This window comes from Canis lupus, chromosome 4 (assembly GCF_003254725.2).
Source record: "Canis lupus dingo isolate Sandy chromosome 4, ASM325472v2, whole genome shotgun sequence".
Lineage (NCBI taxonomy): Eukaryota > Metazoa > Chordata > Mammalia > Carnivora > Canidae > Canis > Canis lupus.
This window is the reverse complement of record NC_064246.1, coordinates 27,562,011-27,586,257: the sequence shown is the minus strand read 5'-3', so window position 1 is coordinate 27,586,257 and position 24,247 is coordinate 27,562,011. Positions and strand designations below refer to the sequence as shown.

At 44.3% G+C, this 24,247-nt stretch overlaps 1 protein-coding gene across 24 annotated transcripts in view; it reads left to right on the top strand.

Moving 5' to 3' along the window:
• KCNMA1 (potassium calcium-activated channel subfamily M alpha 1) overlaps positions 1 to 24,247 on the top strand; it is a 717,863-nt gene that overhangs the window by 344,776 nt on the left and 348,840 nt on the right. For 23 of the 24 annotated variants that reach the window (XM_049109051.1, XM_049109052.1, XM_049109053.1 and 20 more), the window contains exon 3: positions 14,760 to 14,821. In XM_049109051.1, the coding sequence (XP_048965008.1) occupies positions 14,760 to 14,821 (62 nt within the window). Of the gene's footprint in view, positions 1 to 14,759; positions 14,822 to 16,187; positions 16,255 to 16,357; positions 16,586 to 24,247 lie in introns of those variants that run through there. The other variant, XM_035714885.2, reaches the window with a different exon arrangement.

The window sequence follows — 24,247 nt, the reverse complement described above, 5'->3', positions numbered from 1 at the left end:
ACAAGGGCCAAACCCTGCACCTGGGACCAGCGGTGCCAAGGAGCGGGGGTAAGGTGGCTGTGCTTGCAGGAAACCACCTGCTAAGACACGTGGGCTACAGATGACCCAATCGGTGCGGCCTCCAGCTCAGGCCCAGTCCCTGTCCCTGCATGCCATCTGTGTCCCCCAGAGGTCTGGCATGCAGCAGCCTTCCCATCAGCCTTGGTGTCAAGGAGGATTGTGTGGGTGTGTGAGAGAGTGGGGCTCCTCAGCGACAGAGTGGCCTGAGGACTGCTCTTTCAGAGTCATAAGTGGGGATTTGGGGGAACCAGGTGGTTTTTCCTTTTGGCAGCCCTCCCTGGGTTGGGCTTCCATCTACCTAGCTTCCTGACTCTTTTTGCACATTACACTTGCCTCTGCCTTAACATTCTCGCCAACCACTGCTCAGGTGGTTTTTCTCTACTTGTAATGAGTGCTTTTACCCAGGCTGCACATTGAGGAACTTTATTTTCTAATACATCAGACAAGTACTACTGATGCCTTGTCCTACCTTCCTGAGATGCTGGTGTCATAGCTCTGGGATGTAACTTGGTGATCTGAGTTTTAAAAACTTTTTAAAAACTTCAAAGTTCTCCTCTTCATTAGGGAACCACTGCCTTAAATGGACCTTTCTCAAAACGTGTCAGAATTACAGGGAAAGGGGGTACGGTGTGTTTGTTGAAAATGCAGATTTCTGAGTCATCTCTAAAGCCTTTGGAATCAGAATATTTGGAAAATTTTAAACAAATATTTAACGAAAACAGAATTTCTGACAAATAGCCCCAGTGGATCACAGGTACACTGTGATGTCAACACCACTGTATTAAATCATTAACAACTTTGTATGGATATTTTTTTTATTATCCCTTGTGCTTTTTAAAAGAGCCAAGAAAGAAGGTTAATGCAAAATTCAAAGGAAGTAATCTCTGATGATTCTCACTGTTAAATTTAGACTTCATAGAAGAATTTTCCATTATGTGGTATAAGACTGGAAAATATGCCTATCATGTATCCATAAAGTGGTAAACCTGCTATTTCCTTGGGGATGGGAGAGAGGGTTGTTTATGGTTTGGGGGGCAAATGGGGCCAATGTTTACTTTTGTGTCCCCATTTTGGGAGGGGTTGTCTACCATCATAGCTATCCAAGAAAACCTTCCAGCCTTGATGCTTCTCCACCAAGGAACTCTGAAAAAGCTGGTGAAACTCCAGAGTTCTCCCACATAAAGGCTTTGGGGACACCGACGGCCTTATAACCTAAAATTGAGACAGCAGCTTTGGTGTCTTAGTTTAAAAGAACAAAAATAGGGAGTCAAACCTGGATTTGAGGCCCAGCCATGCCAATTACATACTCATTGAAGTTCCCTTCGCCTCAGTTTCTCCATCTTCCTTCTTGAGAACAGTGGGTCCCTGTTCAATTCAATTCAGTCAGTATTTAACCCTGCCCTCACTCTGCCCTGTCATGGTGAGTGCATAACACCACCTTGGTCCTCTGTTCACTCAGCAAACATCAATAGGACAATGGTTAAGAAGCTTTGGATGTGCTGTTTTCTGCATATGAAATGCTTTCCTTACTCTAGTTAACTCTTTCTTATCCTTCTTCCCTGGGGAAAACTCCTTTAACCCCACAGTCAGCAAAACTCTCCACTTGTGTTCAGAGTCCTCTTTGCCATGTGCATTTTTTACTCTGTAGTGTGACCTCTGGTTGAGTGTCTGTTTTCCCTCTAGACTGTAAGGTCCATGAGGGCAAGGGCCCTCTTTGGTTCTCTGCTGTATATCCAGGCTTAGTGCAAAGCATGGTATACAGTAGTCACTCAATAAATGCTTGTGGAATGAATGGATGGATGGATGGTGGAGACAGAGACACAAATGACACATTCTGCTCTTAAGGAGACACGGACAAGAGATTGAGAGGAAAACGGATGACTATAGTGAAGAATGAGAGAAGTGCTTTGAGAAAGTCTACTCAGAGTCTTTTAGGAGTTGCCTTCAGTGAAGCAGCAGATGAGGTTACAGAAGGCTAAAAGTTGTCACTTTGTTTCTGAATGGCTTGATTTTTCAGTAGAAGGAATGAAGGAAAGAAAGAAAGGAAGAAAGGAAGGAAAAGGAAGAAAGGAAAAAGAAACAAGGCTTAAAAAAATCCAACCCCCCTGTGTCATTGAAATAGCATTTAAAACCTAATACAGGATGGCAGGTTAAAATGATAATTGTGGCTGCTTCTGGAGAGAACATGTCAAGTAGACCTGCATTCTTAGGAAGGTCAGTCAGCCCAGAGCACACAGGGAAGCCAAATTAGTGCCAGAAGTTTCTTGCAGGGGGTGAAGCTTGAACTAAGGGAGTTGGTCTGTCTTTCCTCTGCCTTAGACATGTTTGGGAAAAATGGGCAGAAGCATGGTCCTTGGTTCCTATCATTCTGGAAGCCTTGTGGGCAACTATTCTTTAGCACTGCTTCTTTCCACCAAGAAAGGAAATAGTTTATCAATGGGAGCTCCCATTTTCCATTTGTGGTACTTTTTGATTACTTTCTTTGGAAACCAGTCTTCTCAGCCATGCCGTTACAAGTCTTAGTTGAAGTATGTCTTCAGAAATCTAAGGTTCCGTATTGGAAATGGAACTTTTAATAGTTTTATTAGCTATAATAGTGACATATCTAAATTCATGACGTACCTTTCTATGGACAAGATATATCAGCTTAATTAAAAACAAAACCAAAACATGTTGCTGGCATTGTCTAGCACATTGAACTAGTGTATGAAAATGATTTTGGATTATATTTCAAGATAGTGTTCTGGCCAGTTTTCTCCCTTTTGGAAGCCTTCAAAATCTATGGATATTTACAGAGAATTTTGTCCAAATAGCACATACCCAAAACAACCAATTTAAGATGTTTTTACACCCATATTCAAAGAAGCCAGAATGTCTTAAAAGGATTGACTTTTTAAGTTTTTTCTGATGGCTTAAAGCAGTGATTCTCAAAATATGGTCCCTGAATCAGCAACATCAGCATCACCTGAAAGTTGTTAAGAGATGCAAATTTCTCAGGCTCCCCCAGACTTATCAAATCAGAATCTCCAGGATGAGGTTCAGCAATATGTGTTTTAACATGGCCTATGGATAATTCTGATCCATACTCACACTTAACAACCACTGTCAGGCTATGGCATAAATATCTGGAAAGGTTTTTGATGTTGGGAACCTCATCTTGGCATCTGTCATCCTCCTTTGCATAAGAATCTTGTGCCAAGATTAACTAGAGTTCAAGTTCTATAAAGCAGAAGCATTCTCTCCTACTCCGTATCCCATGCCAGCTCAACCCTGAGTCTGTAGGGGGTACTTGGCAACTGCATGCAATGAATGAATGAGTGGGTAGCTGTGGAATGGTGTGGGGAGTTCAGAGGAATGAATTCTTGTGCATGAAGATCTTCTAATGGAGTGGACAGGGAGGGGAATTCAGTGAGTCAGGCTGGGGCTCTGCTGAAATACACAGCCGGATTATGACAAGAGCCCCCAAACCCCGAGAAGGCGATGGTTCTCCCCCATATATACATTGAAAACTTGGAAACCCACGTAAAGACTTAAGGACGTCCACCTCAGTTCTGATTTCTCCTTTATGATAACTGTGTCAAAGCTTTTAAAAATAGGAAATAAAAAATTCTTCCCATATTTTCTGGCTCCTGCCATGCTGCAGACAGCCTGCGTGCCTGGTCTGCCTGTAGAGAGACCGAAGTATGAAGGAGGCCTGAACATCATACACATCCTCTTCCTCTTTTTAAATGACCTTCAAGAGACAACAAGTAGCATTATGTAGACAGTCTTCTTTCTCCTGTTTTGCTTCCAAAGTAAGGGTGAGGCTGAGAGAGGCAGGAAAGCTGTATTACCTGACCTTGCCCCCATCCCTCCACCCCTAACATGTGTCCCATGGAAGGGGAGCTTGTGGTTTTCTGACTTGATCTCTGGCTTGCCAGAGCTGTAGTTAGGCTGTGCAGCATTATTAGCATCTGATCGTCACCGGGCCACAGGGAGATGTGTGAGATATGCAGGAAGTAGGGGAGTAGCTGGGGATGTGATCCAACCTTTTCAAATGAATGCAATGTTGGGTGGGGCATCCACCCTCACTCAGGACAACCATCATTACACATGTTGAGATTTCTGCCACTGACCCTGACTTTTGATTTTCCTTGCTGTTGGGGCCGGAATTTGTGAGCATGAGGAATGCTAGCTCAGGAAGATTCCTGCTTCCTTCAGGAGAGGCAGCTTGTTTGTAAGAATGCAATGGTAAAATTAAAAAAAAAAAATTCTTCTCTGAAGTGAGGGAAGGAGGGAGAGATGTCAGAAGTGGACAAGCTAGTACCTTCTCTTTGGAGACTTGGAATCTCAACCTACTGTAAACCTTAGCATGGGGGCTTACTGGTTTCATTCTTATCTCGATGGCATCTGCCAAAGCCAACCCCCAACCCCTTTATTATGGTCAGCTGTTGGCCCTACAAAAGAGGAAATGGAGTGTTGTGCTTTTGGAACTAAGCACACGAACGTGCGTCTTCATGGTCAAGCCTGGCGTGGGGCGGGTAACTGATTTTGAAGCCTGGTCCAAGTTGGTGTCAATGTTTTATTGTTAGTTGAATGGTTATTTATCATTTTTGGCCAACTCTCTTGACTTTTCATGGCCTTACTTTCCAGGTTGCATTGGCAATCCTTTTTAAAAGCAACACTTTTTGATGGCAAACTCATTGTTGTAAAAGATGGAAATTTTAGGTTGTTCTAGGGGTGACTCTGGGGTCCTACTAACCCACTAAGTGGCCATACCTAAGTCATTGCTGCGGCTTGGCCTTGAAGTTTAGACCTTGGGGACCAAATGTTCTGTGTCCATGACATTATCTTAGAGGGCATTGTTAAATGTTTTGAAAATGTTATAAGCCAAAGGCAGACATTCTTTTCTTTTTTATTGTGGTAAACGGTGCTTTCTTTTAAAACTCCCAGTCATATCTGGGACTTTAGCTAGAGTTCGACTGTAGCTCTAGATCCAAAAGACATAGTAGGCTCTAGATCCCTGAGAAATTCATAGTCCCCTTCCTGTATCAGTAATAGATGAGACTGGAAGTGGGAGGGTAAAGTGGAGACCTAGGTAAGTTCTCTGTGTCTAAATGGGGATAGATTCTGGAAATAAGGGGGGAAATGCCAGCTTAGTAAAGAATAAGATCAAACATCCCAGAGAGGCAAAAGTGACTCGTATGTAATGTAACTCTCTTAGAGGTACCCATTGCCACTAAAAGGAGAGATATAAGTATCTTTCTGGAAAGATGATTATGTTTGAGTTTTGAAATTTAAATACACTGCTGGATTCTGCTTGCAGGTTCTCAGAATTTTCCTTCTATTTTGTTTTTTAATTGTGATTAACTTCATGTGAGGTTTGCCATTTTAGCCATCTGTGAGCATATGGTTCAGTGGCTTAAGTACAACCACAATGTTGGACAACCATCACCACTATCCATCTCCAGAACTTTTGGATCAATCTAAACAGAAACTCTATACATATTAAACAATAATTCCCTATTCCTGCCTCCTCCCAGACCCCGGCAACTGCCATTCTACTTTGTATCTCCGTAAACCTGACTGAGTTCTCGAGGTACTGCATGCAAGTGAAATAATGCAATAATGGTCCTTTTGTGTGACTTAGCATAACATCGCCAGGGTTTACTCATGTTGTAGCATGTATCGGAATCTTTTTCCTTTTCAAGGCTAGTATTCCATTGTACACATAGACCCCATTTTGTTATCTGTTGCTTCCAAAGCTGCTATGAACTTGGGTGTACAAGTATCTGAGTCTCTGCTTTCATGTTCATTTTTGCCTTCAATATACTCGAACTATGGCAAGATTTGAGAAGTAGGGCAAAGATGGCCATAAATTTAGTCCTTGGTGATGATAAGTGGCAACTGTTGACCAGACAGTGTGCTACAGAAGTTTTCTCATCTTATGAATCTAATTAAATTAAAAATCTAGTTGGCCAGACCCATATGCACTTAAGCCACACGGTGTCCCCCAAAAGCTCATTAGCTGCAAACTTGGGAGCTCTAGCAGCAGATGGAAATTTTCCCCCTAGATTCTTCAGTAATTAGACAGGACAGGTCTCTCAAACTTTAGCCCTCGAATGGAACATTATATCTTGTTTGCCAATGCACCAGTTTCATGCTATTGGTAGAAATATGTGAAAATCAACCTTTTAAGTTTTACGAGGCAATGATATAAGATTTCAGTGTCATTAAACCTTGATTCTTAAGGTCACAGGTTTTAGGGAAAATTTTCCGACTCAGGGTTACAGTTGCTTTCCATCATTTCGGTTTCTTGTTTCAATTATAATAAATTGAGACCTTTAGAGGATCACATTTAACTCTTCTATATTTTTGTGTTACGCAAAATGAAACAAGCGTGGTCAACAAAACCCAAGATGTTAGATCGTTGACACCTTCCCGGCAGTTGAGAAACACTGACCTGCAGAGATCCACACAATTTTGTGCCCTGGAGTATATCAACATGGTCCCCCAGGAGGGAAGAGATTAGGCAACTGGCTTATAATTATGCCCCCAATTCTTCTTTGGGGAAAATAAAAAAAAAGAAGGATCCAGACCTTTTATATCTATTCCATATTAGTCAAATGCTCCTCTGCCCTCTATAAAAAGCTCATTATTGTGCATAATTTGTCTGTATGCCAGTAGATGCGTGACTTACAATAAAATTGTTCTTAGTAGCTTACATTAAGAAGGAATCCTATTATTTTCCAGGGCTTTGTTTTTATCTATAGTCACTTTGAAATTACCTAATTTGGAAATCACAGAGACACTTTGCTAGGACTGTAGTTGGCCAATAAATAGTAATAGAGACCCAGTATTTGTGATTAATTATTGGAGTATCAGTTTATCTCTGTGTCTCTTGCAGTGTGTGTGTGTGTGTGTTTGTTTATTACTTATACACTTATATTTACATTGTTTTGCATCTCATTTACTTATGACATGTACTTCACTTTGTTTCCACACATTCCCAGTCCTGATCCTAACTTAAATTCTCACCCTCTGACATCTACCACCTTAACTGAACCTTTCATAGAGACGTAGTTTCCTTCACACCTCCATAGGTGGCTTCTTTGTTTATAGCCCATGGGCCCCTGGATCTGGTCCTCCGTAGCCTCTTCCATCTTTGTGCAAAACCTTTTCTCTTGAGGCTCCTGCCATCCAGCTGAATCCTCACCCTGTCTACTCTCCCTGATGCTGGCATCTCCCTTCCAGCAGGCTCTTCCACCATTCAAGGTGGCTCCATCCCTGACTCTTTCTTCTCCCCACCTCAACTCGAGCCATCCCCTTCTGGTATGTGCACATGCTTCTGCTTGCTAGCCCCCTTGCATCTCAAATCCTCAGTCCCTTCAACCATGATGCTCTCCAGCCCTACTCCACTCCTGCCATGAGTCCCTTGGCTCCTGCCTTCCCTGGAACTATACCTCACCTCTTTCTGAGGTTTTAAGCTCCAAAGCCTCGCTCCATGAGGATCCAACTCTCTTGCTTTCATTACACCCAGTTTCCAAACTTACTCTCTTATCTTTTCTTCAAATACACTTTTATTTAGCAAATATTGATTGAGACACTTTGCTAGCTTCTGGGAGTTTAGTGATGACTAAAAATGGACAGGCAGATGGGATGAACACTGGGTGTTATACTATATGTTGGCAAATTGAATTTAAATAAAATACTAAAAAAAAAAAGGACAGGCACCCTGTCTTCATAGAACTTGCAGTCCAGCAGAGGAGAGAGGAATTGATCAAATGATTGTACAAAAAATTTAAAATTTTTGCCATGCTAAGTGCTATAAAGTATTATGTTCATGGGGGTACATCCCTGCAGTAAGTGTTAGGAATGTGATAGCGGAGCTGCGATCTGAAGGATGAATAGTCTATGAAGAGAGGTACGACTTCCAGGAGGAAGAAAATGCTTGTGCAAAGGCCCTGTGGTAGCTGGGGTGGGGAGGCACGACACATGATGACTAAGAAGAACTGAATTTCCATTAATTAGAATCTTCAGCAGCAGAAAAGGGCTGGAATTTCAGGGTCTTGTAAGCTCTTTTAGGGATTTCTTTTTCTTCATACTCAAAGTCATTTGAAGCAATTTAAGGGGTGGGGGGACCTCTCCAAGTTATATCTTATGTCCTAAAAATTCAGTCCATTTTATATTGGGTATGGCTTTAAGTCTTGCACTTTTGGAAGTACCAGACTTAAATGCCCCTAAAAGCATGACATTTTTCCTGGCCTTCCTTACATTTGAATAAAGCACAGTTTTACTCTTATCTGGGAGTCCCATGTATTTTATAATTCTAAACACTGACTACTGAAAGCACTTCTTTATTCCTCCCTTTCTTTCGTATTGAATGCATCTGTACTTAAACTGTTGTTTGGAGTCTTGGCCTTTAGCGAATCAACTTGCAGCATTTTTGTGTAAGCACTTCATAAGTCAAAAGTAATGTGCCAGAATGTTACTTTGGAAACTTTGGGGACCTTTGGGTGTTTAAATGGCACTGTCAAAATATTGGTTTTATATTTTACAAATCTTTTGTTATTTAGGATAACAAAAATACCTTTCTTGGTAGCAAGATGATGTCTTCTATTGAGAGTGGTTGAAGGGTGAGGGAAACATTAGTATACTGGCCAGATTCTGAAGAAAAAAAATATCCTTCACTTTTTTCCCTTAAGAAAACACTGATACTCAGAGTGTGGGCTCCTCTATACAAAACCTACGGAAACATGGGCTTTTCAAAGAATCACAAAGGCAGGCGGAAAGGAGATTGGATGAGACCCCCACTCAATTCCCTGGAGCAACAGCAGAACGAGGCACAGGGCCAGGAGAGAGCCAGTCAGTAGCCTTGGTAGGTTGTGTTGTAGTTTTGTGGGATGGCCAGCTGCACGAGCAATTGATTGTGCCACTGGAAACACAAAACTATGAATCCGAGTGTCCGTAGGATTCCTGCTTATGATTTTCTGCAAGACACAAGCCCCTCTGACAAGATTAGTGACACGCATAATGCTCATCATGCTGAATTTACAGTGATACCCACAAATGGCACCCCCTGACATAAAAGAGCATTGCCTTCTCAAGCTAAGAGTTCTGAATCCTTTTGCAATTCCTGTGCAATAACCTATCCAGGTCCTGATCTGACGATCATCTCTTCCAGGCCCCCTTTCACAGATTGGGAAGCTGAGTCCTGGAGTTGTTAAGTGGTATGCTCAAGAGTGTACTGCAGAGTCAGGATTCAACATCACTTGGGTCTGTGCCCTCTCTGCCATGAGTCTGTCTGCTGGCGCGCCTGGTGCCTTGCCCTTCCCTGCATCAGACAGGTGGATCTGGAGTGTCAGGGATTTCCTTTCTTCTCCCTTGGCTTTCCACCCTCCCCTTCCTATTCCACTTTGGGGGTTTGTGATGGTGGTGGTGTTACTTCTGTATCCTTTCCTTCCTTGGACATCCGAGAAGTGTCTGTTTGTATGCGTGGTATTTATCAAAGCCACAAGGGACTCCTGAGTAATTTAAACTTCTGAATTCCATGCTCGTTGAGGGCAAAGTCCAGGCCTGACTTTGCTCTTTTAGTTTTCTTTTTCTCTCTCTCTCCCTCTGGGCTTTGTACACAGGAGTCCTGTCTGTCAGAGTTGTTAAATTCACCAGACCAAACATTTTAATTTGGATGGTGGAATGATGTTATCACTCATAAACAAAATGTCCCCACGTTGTTTTGCCTTGGGAGTTCTCATGTCTATTGTTTTTACATAGTAAATTTTATTGTATATAAATTACACCTCAATAAAAAAAAAGTGATGTGCCCTTGGGATTATATGTAGAAAATGGTCCATTTTCAGAGGGGTCGCTGCTGCCAGGGGCTGGCTAGGCCCCAATCAAACATGCAGAATCATTAATTAGGGTCATTTGTTCTGCTGTGAGCTGAGCAGAATGTATAAAACCTGCTCAGGAGAGAATTAACTCATCCTCCTCTCTGTACTTTACTTCTAGCACGATTCTCAAAGCCTGCAGGCCTCATACATATGTTCTAATGGGCTAATTGTTAAGGCGACATTTGTAAATTAATCTCTGACTTGAGCTAAGTGGTTTCCCCTAATGGCTTTAATTCAGTGACTCCCATTCTTGGCTATATATCAGATTCACTGGAGGAGCTTCTGAAAAATAGAGGTGCCCAGCTTCCCCATCCCCCCAGCTTGCCATTCTCTGGTTCCAGGGCGGGATGAGGGCATCTCTGATTTTTAACAAATGCTGCTCAAGTGATGGGTTGGTGGTGGTAGCTGCCTTTATGAGCCTCTACTCCAATCAGTGTCTGGAGGCCCTCATAGACTCATGACTTGTGTCTATTGAAAGCGCTTGGGCCAAATTCAACAACTTGAAACCAGTTTCTAGAACAGACAGCGTGTCTAAGAGCCCACCTTCCCCATTCATTCATTCTGTGTTCATCTCACTGGAATTGTCCTTTCCTTGAAGATCTTCAGTGACTTGATGGGGGATATTCTGTGCTTTGCCATCATGTTTCCCACTTTTATGAACTTTTTTTTTAAAGATGTTATTTATTTATTTGAGGGAGAGAGACAGGGATAGTGAGAGAGAGCAGGAGTGGGAGGAGAGGGAGAAGTAGGCTCCACCCCCCCCCCCCCCCCCCCCCCCGCCAACCCACTCATGCGGGGCTCAATCTCAGGACCCTGGGATCATGACCTGAGCTGAAGGCGGACGCTTAACCAACTGAGCTACCCAGGCACCCCTTTTATGAACTTTCTGAGACATTTGAAAGATCTTCAGGGATTGCTGGAATGTCCATCATGAAAATATCTGTGACTATACCCTCTCCATTCTCCATTTATTCATCAGGCTCCTGATGCCAGATGTTATGGAGAGACTTTTTTTTTTTGATGCACTGTGTGTCTCTGTGTGTCTGTGTCTGTGTTCCTGGCATTCTTCTGTGCAAACACATGTCGTGTTTGATCTTGCATTTCTGGGAACAGATAACTCAAGAGTACCATTGTTTCAATGACATTTATCAAATCACTTTTGTTAGATATCTGGCACTCTGTAAATATCACTCAGTACCTGGTATCACTGCGTAGCATATGGGTATTTTCAATCAACCTAAGACTATGGCAGTTAGCGCCCTCCCAGGTAGCCATCCCATGGTGATTTGGTGACCCTACCTCCCAGCCTGTGAAAAGCTAGAAAGGCGCTGGTGGAGGTCAGCACAGTGTGTGCCCCGAGAGGGAATGCTCATCTCGTCTCACATGGCAGACTGTGTGTACCAGGTCTTGTTTGTGACAGTGCTTTGTAAAGAGCTTGGTTATTGTAGGGAGCCTTCTGTGACTCAGCTGCTGGAGGGCTAGTGTTTCTGTGTCTCAGGTATATTATTATGCTTTTCTTGGCCTCATCTTAACATGTCCCTTGGGCTAGAGTGCCTTTTATCTCTGGGACTTTCGAGGCACATAGAAGAACTCTCAGCAGACTTCCCCCTTACTGAAGGGATGTTCTAGAAGCCATTACAGGTAGGAAGAAGGGACACTTTGAGAAGAAAGAACATATTGTTCCTGCCCATCTCAACCTCTTTTCCCATTCATATCTTGACCTAGTTAGTACCTTAGTACAGAATGACTATACCTGTGCCATACCATTGAGTGCTAGTTGCGTAGTAGTGTAACATGACATGGATTACTATGTAAGGATTATTCCATAAAGAAATTTATTTCGTGACTTCAAGTGGACTTTTGTTATTTTTCCTAGGGCCTTAGCAGATTTCGTGAAATAAATACTTAGATAATTATTTGGAGGTGCTCTGTAACATAACCGTTAGCATTTAGGCTAAAAATCTGACTGTTCTGTGTAGCTAGACTGAATTTTTTCATATGTAGAGCAGAGTTCTCAGACAATGGGGGGGCTTATCAGAGAGAGTGATAAGAGATGAAGAGAGAGAGTGCTAATCCTTTGTCAGGGCCTATAGAAGATGAATCTTTGTTGGATTCCTATTTCCACGGCCTAATCCAAGGGGTTGATTCATTTTCTGCAGCACTTGGATCCAGGTTGACAATGTAATCAAGCCCAACATGATAAAGAGCCATTTAGCATGTTTAAAAACCACATGCCCAGTTGCCTTAATTTTGAGAAGCTGGTCCTTTCCTCATTGATCATTTCAGTCCTTGAGGTGGAGGGTGTGGGGGGTGGATCAGTTTGGATGCCCTGTACCTCCTCAAGAGACAGCCTTCCAGATGAACATGTGGACCCAAGAATCGGTTCTCTCACCAAGGTCTTCAGTTCTTGGAGGTCATTTCCCTCCTGAATTTCTTCCCTCCCTCATCCTATCAGAGAGATGCTGATACTTGAGTTTGCATCTTAAGAAGCTAGCAGGAGTCCTCCCCTCCTGTCACTGGCTGATTTGCTTAAATAAGCTGCACATTATTCCCTGTCTGAGAGGCCAAGTGAAGGCAGCTGGGACAAATTAGTGTCAGCTACTTCGTCTGGCCCCCCAGTGCTGGGAAATCCTCACCATTGCAAGAGAGCTTAGATTTTGAGCTCATTTCATGATGGTGATGCCATTTGCAAGGGCTTCTATCCTCTTTCCTCTCCTCGCCCCTGCATCCCTGCCCTCCCTTCCCATCCCCTCATTGGCCTGTAGAGTCAGCTCTGACCAAAGCTCAGCATCCTTACACACACACACACACACACACACACACACACACACACACACACCCAGAGCCCAGCTGACAGAGATTAGTCTTGGGTCAGCTGTTTATGAATGAAGAAGAGGTCCTTCCCCTGTGCCCTGGCCACGCCCCTTCTCTTTGCAGCATTTTGAGAATGAGGTCGGGGCCAGGATTTCAGTGCTTATGTCTCGTAAATAGCAACACAGATCAAAATTAATCTTAAGCTATTTGTTTTGCTGCCTCCTTCAGATAATAGAGGGAAAAGAAGAGGCTTGTTTATATTTTTGTGTTTTTTTGTGTGTATGACTTTGCAAAGGGATGAAGGAGTGAATGAGCGTGAGGGGAGAGCCTGGGGTGAGCCTGCCAGGAGGATTAGCACCGGATAGATGGTGATTTGCCAGCAGACTGCAGGGTTACCTTGGATTCAGCTGCAGCACGGTTTAGTTTTTGAGACAAAATGGAAGAATAAAACAAGCCCCAGTGATGTACTGTTTTACCACTTTCTTTCATCAGGATGATTTGTCAGGTGCTATGAGGCTGCGTCTTTCTTCCTCAGTGTTCTGCTGTTTGTCAGTGTTTACTGTGTGGTCTGCTGTCTGTCCCGGTAGCTCCGTGGGGTTCTGCAATGTTTTCAATGAGTACAGTAGGCAGATTGCATTTCCTATCTGCCAGTTTGATGCACACACACAGTACAGATATGCATGTGTGATCCCCTCGACTCTCTCTCTCTCTCTCTCTCTCTCTCTCTCTCTCACACACACACACACACACGCACACACAGCTTGGCTGTGCAGTCATTACATAAATTGGGATTCATCTCTATCCACCAGCCGATGCCAGAGGGATGTCAATATGCAGATACTCTGAGAAGAGACTGACACTTCTTTCTGCGTGGTCCTTTTAGGATATTAGTGTGTCGGAAAGGTATTTGTTGGCACAGTGTGCAGCGGTAGTGTTTGCTTTCTGTTTTCAATCTTAATTGTTGGCTCTGCACGTCTTGCTCATTTCTGAGCATCCGTTTAGTTGCCCTACTGGTCTCCTCTGTGAAAGACTAAATGAACAAACCAGAACGTAGAGCGGGGACAGAAGTGTTGGTGGCGGCGTCAGCTGCCGCATACGCTTCGGATGGACGTCAGTGTGACAGGTATCCTTTGGAGGAGATGCCAAACTGTCTTTTATATCAGAGGCATTAATTCTGAGTGAAGAGTGTAAAGATGAACAAGTCTTCTCGTGTAGCTGGCCTAATGTATTAGCGGCTTTGGCTCCCTGCACCTAACCCGTTTCCAGAATACTTGAGAAGTGTTGTAACTACACGCTCGTGGATGTGCACACACACACACACACACACACATTTGTACAAGCAGCAAATTTGTGCTTTTCAAATTGATGGTTCTTGTCTGGAGACCAGCAGTCAATCAGGGGTTGCATAGGGCTGGGGGCGGGAGCGGGCTTAGCTTGTTCCTGGGTGTGAGGGGTCTTCCTGGGATTGATGAAAATGGTTGAAGCCATTTCATTGCAGTGATGGCTGTATCCCTTGGTCAGTTTACTTGAAGTCACCGAATTGTGCACTTAAAATGGGTCAACTTTGTGGTCTGTAAATCCTTGTCAGAACTTGGAAAAATTGATATTCCCATGTCTGAGTTCTTCTGGGTCTAGGATGCCCATAAAACGACCAGTTGTATCGCTCTGAATTCTTACCTGCTCTTTCCTCACTGGAAGTGTGCGGACTTCAGTTGCGGAGAAGCTGGACCCTGTTGCTAACAGGGCAAGATGGGACCCGGCACCATAGAAACAAGAGTCTGCCCTGACCCCTGTTGGCCAGCACAGAGGTTGCTGCCCACTGCAAGGTGTGGAGGCAGCATCAGGGCGTCCTGTGGGGGCCTCCAGGGCTTGAGATTCCCAAGAGGGCCCCAGAAAGCAGTTGGAAATCTGCTTCTCCACTTGTGTCCAACACCCCCCACCCCGACAAAGCCCCCCAGAACGAAGCTTCCTGGTGTTGGCTTTAAGTGATGGCATTTTCTTCTTCTTTTGCAGGTTGTCTTAGTCTTTGCTCTCAGCATTGGTGCCCTTGTAATATACTTCATAGATTCGTCAAAGTGAGTATTCAAATGCGTTGTCTTGCCCTCTTTTCTAAAACAATCATGAGCCTCTGCGTCGATGAGTTGATTTATTTTAACACCAAAATTTGCAAGTCTTTTGAGGGTGGAAGGCTGTCAGAGGAAGGCAAAGCTACTCTGCTGGTTTTCTGAATGGGAAAACAAGCTGTCACAGGAAGGTTACTCGGATTCTGCTGGTGTAAGAGGGAGGGAGATGTATTTGAGGATAAGTCTTTTTGCTGGGTCTAATTTGTTTTCAAATACCTGTTTCCTGTTGAAATATTTGCACTAAAGATGTCAAGAAGCTAGGAGGGCTTTGGTAGGAATGTCCAACCACTGGGAGGGTTACAGGTATCCAGCCAATGAGGGTCCAAGCCATTCTTGCCATGGTTGTAAGGTCCTCTTCTCATTAGGGTTTCTCATGCTTTAATCTTGTTGGGGATCGGATTAGGAAGCATGGCTCTGTCCTTTGCAGCTATCAAGCAGAATATTCAGTGGAAACATTGCTCGTTGGTGCTTCTTGACTTGTGAAGGTAACAGATGGGAGGAAGGAGTTCTTTATGACTCCCAGAGGTCAAGGCCCATGGCCATCTAGCATTTCCTAGAGTGGACATTTGTGTGGAGCCCTGGGGTACCAGCTCAGTGAACTGATACTCTGGGCTGAACCTGAGGTGGAGGTGGGGGCGGTTCTTGAGGACAGAGTTTAAGGCTTCATAGGGGTCAAAAGAGGTCACCGAGCAGAGCTGCTAGGCAGTGGCCAGCTCTGCCCTGGTTCCAGCAGGTCTCACCCCGGGGTACCTTATTTGTTCCAACGATTGTGTTGCAAGCTTGGGGCTGAGAAGCTGGAGCCAAGCTGGTCTGACGCGCCTTTCTGTGGTGACCGTGAACTTGACAACTGGGCGGTGACCTTGAACTCTTTGCCTGCGTTGTCCACTGTGAGAGTGTTTTTGTCTCTCTGAACTCTATCCTTGGTATGACTGTTCACTAGAGTTTGATTCCAGGAACCTGCTTTGTGTCCTTGTTGGCACGGACCCTGGTGTGCCTGAGTCCTGAGCTTAGTGCTCCTTTTCTATGTGTCGGGATGGTAGTAATTTCATGCACGCCTAAATTCTGAATTTCTCAGAGGCATCTGGTCACCAGCCAAAGGATTTTGTGCAATTGGGTGCTGAGGCCAAAATGCCATGTCAGGGAAAATAAAGCAAACATCCCTTTAATCACTTGCCTCTGGGAATCAGCCAAGTCTGAGAGTATCAGAGGTCCTTCAGCCCGTCCCCATGCACAAGGCTGGACTGCCCTCACCTGCCTCAGGGGGAGAGTCCTTTCAAAGTACTCCAGGAGACAAGATTCTACACGCCTCTTCCATTAGCTCTTCCTGGCCAAGAAAGAGAAGAGATGTTTAAGCCTGGACATCTCCAACTGGTATGTCATTGAAGGTAAGCTTCTTTTAAATATCTTCTCTAAATGATTCTGGACCATATTTGGATTGAACTAAAGATCTTCTAAAGCCCTGGTCTTATTTCTCCATTCTCTTCCCAGGAGTGAGGACTGTTCTCACATGTCAGGGGGTGCATATCCTGTCCACTTCCATGCCAGGCTCAGGAAATGGGTTTGGGCATGTAGTATGTGTGCCCCAGACAGAGCAAACCCTCACATGGAGGTGAGTGTGGTGATCGGTTAGGAGAGATGCCTCAGCACCTTCTTACCCTTCCCCTCCCTTTCTGCTCCTTTGTATTTCTCAGAAATAAAATGCTCTTGTTAGATGGATTTGAATTGTGTCCTTTTTTACAGTGTCTACTGAAAGGCAGACTTTTGTTCGGTAGATTCTGGTGTTCACAGCTCCATATAGGAGAATGGAAAGGAATGGAATTCCCCAAAGCAAAGGGCCCCTACTCTGGATGCCCTGCGCCACCCCCCGGTCCTTCGGATTTAGTTATGATTTTGCTCAGTCTTGGGAAAGCCAGCATTGGGACCCTTTTCTGGTTCCGGTTTCTTTTATGGACTTACAAAGAGTCTATTCCAAAGATGGACAGTTTAGTCCTATTCTGCAATTTTTCAGCAAAAATGCCAATAATCTTAGAACCAAACTTGTCCCCATTTTCCCTGGGGACTGCCCTAACCTCAGTCTTTCTTCTGTGTCACTAACCTCTGTGGTTTGGCATAACGAGACTTGATTTATAAGAAGACTTGATGTTTATTTATGTCAGCCCTTCCGGTTCTCATTTGCATTAGTATGTTTGGTTATAGCCATCTCCCAAGGTTCTGTCCTTTGGGTGACCTGATCGGCACAGCCAATAACCAAGGAGTCTTCCATCTTCCTGGGGAAAGCCTGCAAAGCATGCACACATGAAGTAAGGGGCAGAAGTACAATCTGTAAAGTAACCTTTATGGCAAGTCCACAGATTCCTAGGAATAAAAAACAAAAACAAAAACAAAAACAAAACAAACAAAAAACCTATTAGACATTGTAATCAAGCAGACTAAGAGAAAATAAAGTTCTATCCACATATAAGAAGCAAATGGAAAATGTGTAAGAAAGCTGAATGTAAATTCTTAAAATTCATCTTTTCATCCTAAATTCTCATTGATTTATATACACTGGTGGTTTGGCAGGCTATGTGGGGGACTTGGAAAGAGGGCCTTAAACTTCTCTTGGGAAGTTATCCTATATTACCACCCTGGAAAAACCTCGTATTCTTCAGACAAATTTCTGTTAGCATTTAGCCCTTCAAATATACCAATCAAATAAACAAATCCCTAGGCTTTCCCTCGCATGAGCCCAGTTGGGCGGACATTGTCGTGAAGTGGCTCATCTCCATGAATTTCAATCAGAGCTGGCCTCCCCAAAATGGTGAGGAATGTTCTAGCAGCACAAGTTCAAGATATGGGGGTGTCTGCACCCAGCCCCTTGAAGAGGGCAAGGAAGGCAGATTAATATACAAAACAGGCTCTGGTGGTCCGCCCTGCTGGCTCAGTGTCAGACAGGCCTATTGGGGTTGTATGAATGGGCCGGCAGGTGGGGTGGCTGGTCATTCCACTTTCATGTGGCAGCAGGTGGGGAAGGCAGTCCAGATAAATGTCATAATTGGTGGCTTTCTGATCTTGTTAACCTTTCAGAACTTAGTTCACTCTCAAGAGGTAGTGGGTAAGTCATTTCCAAAGACAGCCTCCCCTAAGCATCTTTCCTTTCCCATCCTTAGGCCAAGATAGGTCCCGGAGCAGCTCTTTTTTTTTCATTCAAGGATTTGAGGAGAGCTTCTTTGGGTCTTAATTTTCCTGGAGTGATCACCACAGAAGAATCACTTGTGCAGCCTCAAGTGATTGCTATCTAGCTAAGACAGATTGTGGCTCCGAGCTCCTGGAGTTGAAAGCCAAAGAGAATTACGTTAAACTGTGTTAAAATTATGCTTCATCATCCCAGCGGTAGACTCTCTAGAAGCAGCCAAGCAGAGGAGCTCTTCTACCAAGACTTTGGATAGGCACAAGTGTCAGTTCCTTCCAGACACGGAGAAGATTTAAGCCCTCCAAACACAATAATCCTATCCCTCAGAAGATATTAAATTAGCCACACAAGGCAGGTACTGCCCAAAAGAACTCTTCTTTCTCATTCTTTTTAAAGGTGTTCTGTCCAATTTAAGGCATATGCCACTCCAGCTCCTAATTCTGATGTCTCTTGATCTCCGCTGACCCTTTCCTCCCACACACTCTGAATACTCCGTGAAGCAAAGACTTTTAAAAAATTGTACAACCGAGTCAAAAGCACCCCAGACACCCTGTGGGTGATAATGTCACCATGGCTGGTTCCATCCCTGTCTGTTTCCTCTCTTTGACATAGGTACAGTAATTCTTCTCTAATAGATAAGAAAAAAATAATAAAAAAAAAAAGACCCAACGATGTCAGTGTGAGGGCAGGATTCGTGGATTGCATAATGCAGCAGTTCCTGCTGCTTCTAGAATTTCAAGAGAAAGTTGGAAGAGACAGGGGTTCCGGGCCCTGGATATTTGCATTTTTTCCAGGGGCATTCTTGGAAAGGATGACTCACCTTTGGGGAGATATTTATTCCTTTGATTCGTGTTTAAACTCAGCTACTTCTTATGCTACAGTTACGTGGATTATGAATATTTAATATTGCGCATACTGAAAATGAAGGTCAAGTCCTGCTCACTGGTTACTTCAGTGCAGGCGCACGTCTCTGCAAGGGAGGCTACCCGCTGTTAGCAGAGTAAAGCTGAAAGGTTATACATTGTTAAAATTTTCCTTAATGACTTTATCAGCTCCAAAATTGCTGGCACACAGTGGGGGCACCTGCTGATTTCACCGGTCTTTGCTCTTGGCTTCTCGTATCAGCAAGGCTGCTTTGGGGGGATATGGACATTAGGAAGGAAGAGGGAAGAGCAGTGCAAATTTTGGAAAGCATCTAATCCAAGGGCTGGGTTCCAGGGCAATGCTGGCATTATGATGTGAAAATGGCCCTCCCTTGGTCTTTAACATCCATTTAACGTTTTACGTTTGCATTCACGGGCTCATTCATCTTGTGTTCATTCGCTCATTTAAGACGTCTCACACTGAAGATTTTCCACCACACAGTAAAATTGCTTGGGGTTAGGTATGGTTAAGGGAGATTATCTTTAAGATCGCAATAGAAATCGACCTGATGGTTTTCATAGTCTCCATAGTCTCCAAAAATAAAAGTGGTACCGTTGATGTGATGGGGATACCCAGAGCCGTCGCAGAACCGGCCAGTCACCAGCTACTGTACCCAGTGAGTGTTTACACAGGCGGGCCTGGAGTCCCCCAGTCTAGAAATCCTTCTCAAAAAAGGAAGAGATGGGGCAGGTGGCTGGGAGAACTGTTCCCTGATCGGAGACTGTGCTGAGCACCTCGTGATGCACACCACACAGGACCTCCCTGAGTTCTCCCAACAACCTGATAGGATGAGTGCTCTACCTTCCCGAACATGCCGCATTTGTCCCAAACCCCCAAACCAGGTAGCTCATCGGTCAGGGAGCCAGGACTCGAGCCCAACACGTCTAAAGGGATCTCTCTCCCAAGTGTCTCGAGGTGTAATTCCCGATGGTGGAAGTGCCTCCGTGGGTCGAGTGAGGAGTTGCAAGAACGAGGAGTAGCTGAGCCTCCTTAGCTGACTCCTCTGTCCTGTTTTCAATTCGTTCTCCGTCTTCCCATTTCCTATCTTTGGGGCCACGTCCACAAGTCAGCAGTGCCAACGGGGGTCCTAGCACAGCTTCCTCCCTAGGACACAAGACTTGTGGGATGGGTCATGTTGTGTCTGCCGTCTGTTTAGGTCTTGGTGTGTTTCTTCCTAAGTTATGGTGTAATAAGACTCTCTTCTCTTTTATCTCAGGGTAGTGGCAGCATTTGGTGATGGAATAGGGTCAAGGTTGCAAAGAACAGGAAAGCTGGTTGTTTTCAAGGGCTTCTCCCAATGAAGGGGTTCTTTCCCAGTAGAAAGCCCCTTGGCTTCCTCCCACCATGCTCACCTCGTCCTCTGTGGCTGTCGTTTGGCACACTACAGTAGGTAATGAGAGAAGCCCTACTACTCCATGACACAGGTTCTTTTGTCTCTGAGAGAGCTGCAGAATTTCATTAACTTGTTACAGCTTTGCACTGTGTGCCTAGAAAGTTAGTACCAATGAAGCAATGGACTTTAGGAGAATTTGGTTCCCAAGAGCTTTCTGTGGAGGTCTCTGGACCAGGGTAAGATACCTGACCTCCTCCTCCGGTTGGTCCCGTTCTTCCCGGCTGTATGCATAGGTGTTGACCCAGTGCCTCCCAAGTGGCAGCTTGGTAGCAGACACCTGGCCTAGCTGTGAGGATGGCGTTGTCACCTCCACGGTAACATGATATAAACTGTAAAAAAAGTACTATGAAGGCCATTCTCACTTCCACCATGAGCTCGCCCCCTGCCTGGCAGTAAGAACAGTCGGGTAGCCCATGGCATAGAGAAGGGAGCTCACCACCTTCCCCTGTGCCCAGCTCCTTCATGGAACGTGGTCTTTCTAGGTGGCATGCTGGGAAATTCCCTGCCGTTCTCTGCCGTGATGTCTTTGTCGAGGAGTCACTGTATGCTTTTAACCTTTGTTGAGGAAGTCAACACAAGTCACTGTGTGTGCAAAGCATCTCCCTATTCTTTTTTCCCCCTTTTACATGCTCCACCCTAATTTTCTCTATCCCTCACTGACATTTTTATTGCGAGGCTTTGGTTTGGAAAATTATGGGTAGGGAAAGTTCAAGGGCAGGATGTTCAGAACAGCATTGCACATCTGTGAAGGGAGCACAACAGGAGAGCCAGCAGCTGTTTAGAGAATGGAATGTCAGATGGTGGAGGCACTGGGCCCACAGAGGGATGGAGGAGGGGAACAGACCTTCAGGGCAAAGAGTCTGTAAATACCTCCCAATGGGAAGTCTTTGTCCCCTTGCAGAATTTAACCTTTAATGGCAACACTGGATTCTCTGACTCAACTGTTCTATTTCATCTAGCTTTCCAAAATGCCAATTTTTTTTTTAATCAGGAGAGAAGACAGGTGGAGGATATGCCCAGAGGGTAACTCCTCTTCATCCATCTCCCTTCCATCTGGGTAAGGCGGGCTCAGCTTCCTGGCTTACTTCTCATTGCCTGTATTGTGATACATAGGTATCACATCCGTTGGCATCTGGAAACATCAAGGACCTGGTCATCTTTGGCCTTTCCTTGGAAAAAATCAGAGACTCTTAGGAATGGGAAGGAAGACAGAGCTAGACCTTCCAGGGCCTAGCTCCAAAAGGTAACTTGAGAGAATGACATGTTAGAATTTGCAGAGACTTTCAAGTCCAACTGGTGCCACTATCCCCTGTGCCTCAACCTCCTCTCCTGCCCCATGAAGTTGAGGGATATACTCAAGGGCACCCACGTAGCCAGGGGCTGACCTAGAACCAGAGCAATTTTCTCTAGTCCAGGCCCCTTTCTCCTTGATCCCTTGGGGTTCTTCCTACCAAATACTAAATAAACTAAGATGTGATGACAAATATTATCCATTGAATAGCAAAGCAAATAGTGATTCTTACACCTATTCTGGGAGTTTCAGGCTGTCATCATGGGGGCAACTTTAGGGTCATAGAAAAGAACAAAGATAATGAGAGGTAGGCACTTGGGATTCAATCTCCTTGGCAAGAGACCCTGAATTACTTGATTTTATGAGCCTTTCCTTTTTTTTTTTTTTTTTTTTTTGTTGTTGTTGTTGTACTATTTTGGAGGGGGAGGTAAGTGTTCAACTGTGTTGTGGAAGGTTATTAGCAAGCCTGAATGCATTGGTTTGGCTTGTTTAGATTTTTTTTTCCCTGGAATTTGTTATGCATGACTTTTGAGGATATTTTGCCCAATGGCTCCATTTGTTTCACTGTGAAAACACTATCTGATGACTATGTCTATAAATCTGTATTTACTCTTCTCTCCAAAATTAGAATGAATTATTTCTTCTCTTCTCAACACTCTTCAGAATTTCAAAGGAAAACTTTGGATTATCTGACACTGTTTCAGCCCTCTTGCTTCTTTTAAAAAGAATGATTGTTTCAGGGAAAATGAAAAACATGCATTCCCTTGTAGGTTCAGTTGATTGTTTATGTCTTCTGCAATGAGCATGTGTTTATAGTGCATGAGGGCTGGATCTTGTCCCTGTTGCACAGCACTGGTCCTCTACGTAAAGTCACAGGCAGAAGTGCACACAGAACTGCCAAGGGATCAGAGTAGGAGCCAGCTGGAGAGAAAGGTTAGCGCTCAGAACAGTTTAATCCAAACACAAGGGCAAAGCTCATTCTTCACACAACCATGATTGTGCTGAGGTTTGGTGTAGACTATTACAGCTTTATGATAGGTCTTCTGGGTTGCAGACGAGAATGGAGATGTGACCTCTGTCTTTGCTTTTATTCGTCCTTCTTCCTGACAGTCTGACAAATTGTAGCTTTGGGGAGACCCTGGTCAGTGATGAGTCATTTGTGGTTTAAAAATAGAATTTCTTGCAGCAAAGATGCCCTTGGGGCTTTTCGATGCACATGTCACTATTCGTAGAATTCGGGAGAAGGGAATGTGTGTGTGTGTGTATGTGTATTTGTGTAGGGGACATTCTTGTCCCAACTCTCGATTGATGAGAGAGCATAGTATGAGTTGGTTAGCCACTAGTCTCATCGTAACAACAGAGATGAAGCTGAGAGCCATGAACCTATGCCTTTAAAGATACCGTCAGGTAAGAGATCCCTATTAAGTATTGAATGCAGGAAAGAAATTTGCTAGGTATGGAGGACTGAAAATACTACGTGTAAGACTAGATCTTTTCCATTAAGACTTTTAAATTATATATATTTTTACAAGGGCCAGAAAGTATAGCCATCATATAGCAAATAGAGGGAAAATGGGCATAAATATAGCAAAAGGACAGGAGAAATGAGGTACCAAAACAAGGTAACAATTGAGATCTCCCCAGGAAGTGTGTCATCACTCTCTACTATGAGCATTGCAGAAGGTCAGGGCTGAAGGTAGAGAAGCCAAGACGACAGCTGGGTCTTGGAAGTGTTTTGACTTTGGGGAGGTTTTGAGTTGAGGAGGTAAAAACTCTGTCTCCCCTTGATTCTGAGAACCCACAGAGGGGCCTCTCATGGCCTGCACTATGTTCTCTGACTTTTATTTTCGGTATGTGGTGAGTCCGGCAAAGCCCCGCCTTGCCATGAGCCCCTGAAATAAAGGATTGAGAGTGCTGCAAGGGTGGCATAACAGAACCAGACAAGCAAACTGTCCCTGGTGGCAGTAATACCTGTTCTCCAATTGCAAGTGATGAAAATCTTTGGAAACTTCTCTTTGGAAATTTCCAGAAGTGGCTGACTGAAAGGCATCCACTCCACCTTTCTGAGAGCAAGGTCAGGGTGTAGTTTCAGGGGCCCTCTTTGTGAACTTGCCACATGCTAAGCATCCAGGGACATAGTGGGGAAGAAAGTTATGGCCATGGAAGGTGCTGTTACTGATGAAGTGGTCACGGCATGTTTGGCTGGTGACCGGGGTTTGCCTGTAGGGTCACATGATGACTTTCATGGGTGCTTTCTTGGGTCCCTTTCTCTGTACAGCATATTAAAAGTTACACTTTGTGACTGCATTCATATAAAGATGAATATAATCCAGGCTGGATTCATTATTATGTATTTATTGTTTTTTTTTCTTCTGATTTTAAAGAAAGGAAAATTAAGGCATTTTTGTAGGTCACTGGAAGTCTGGTGGGCTGTAGGCACTGTGCCTGCCATGGCCTGTTGGAAAGTTGGCCCTGATTCCTCCCTTCCTGTCAGCCCCATCCATCTGGAAATTTTCACAGATAACAAAACAAGCTCAGAGACAGAGGCCTAATATCCCATCCATCTTAGTGTCATCTAATTGTTTCAGATGAGGAAAT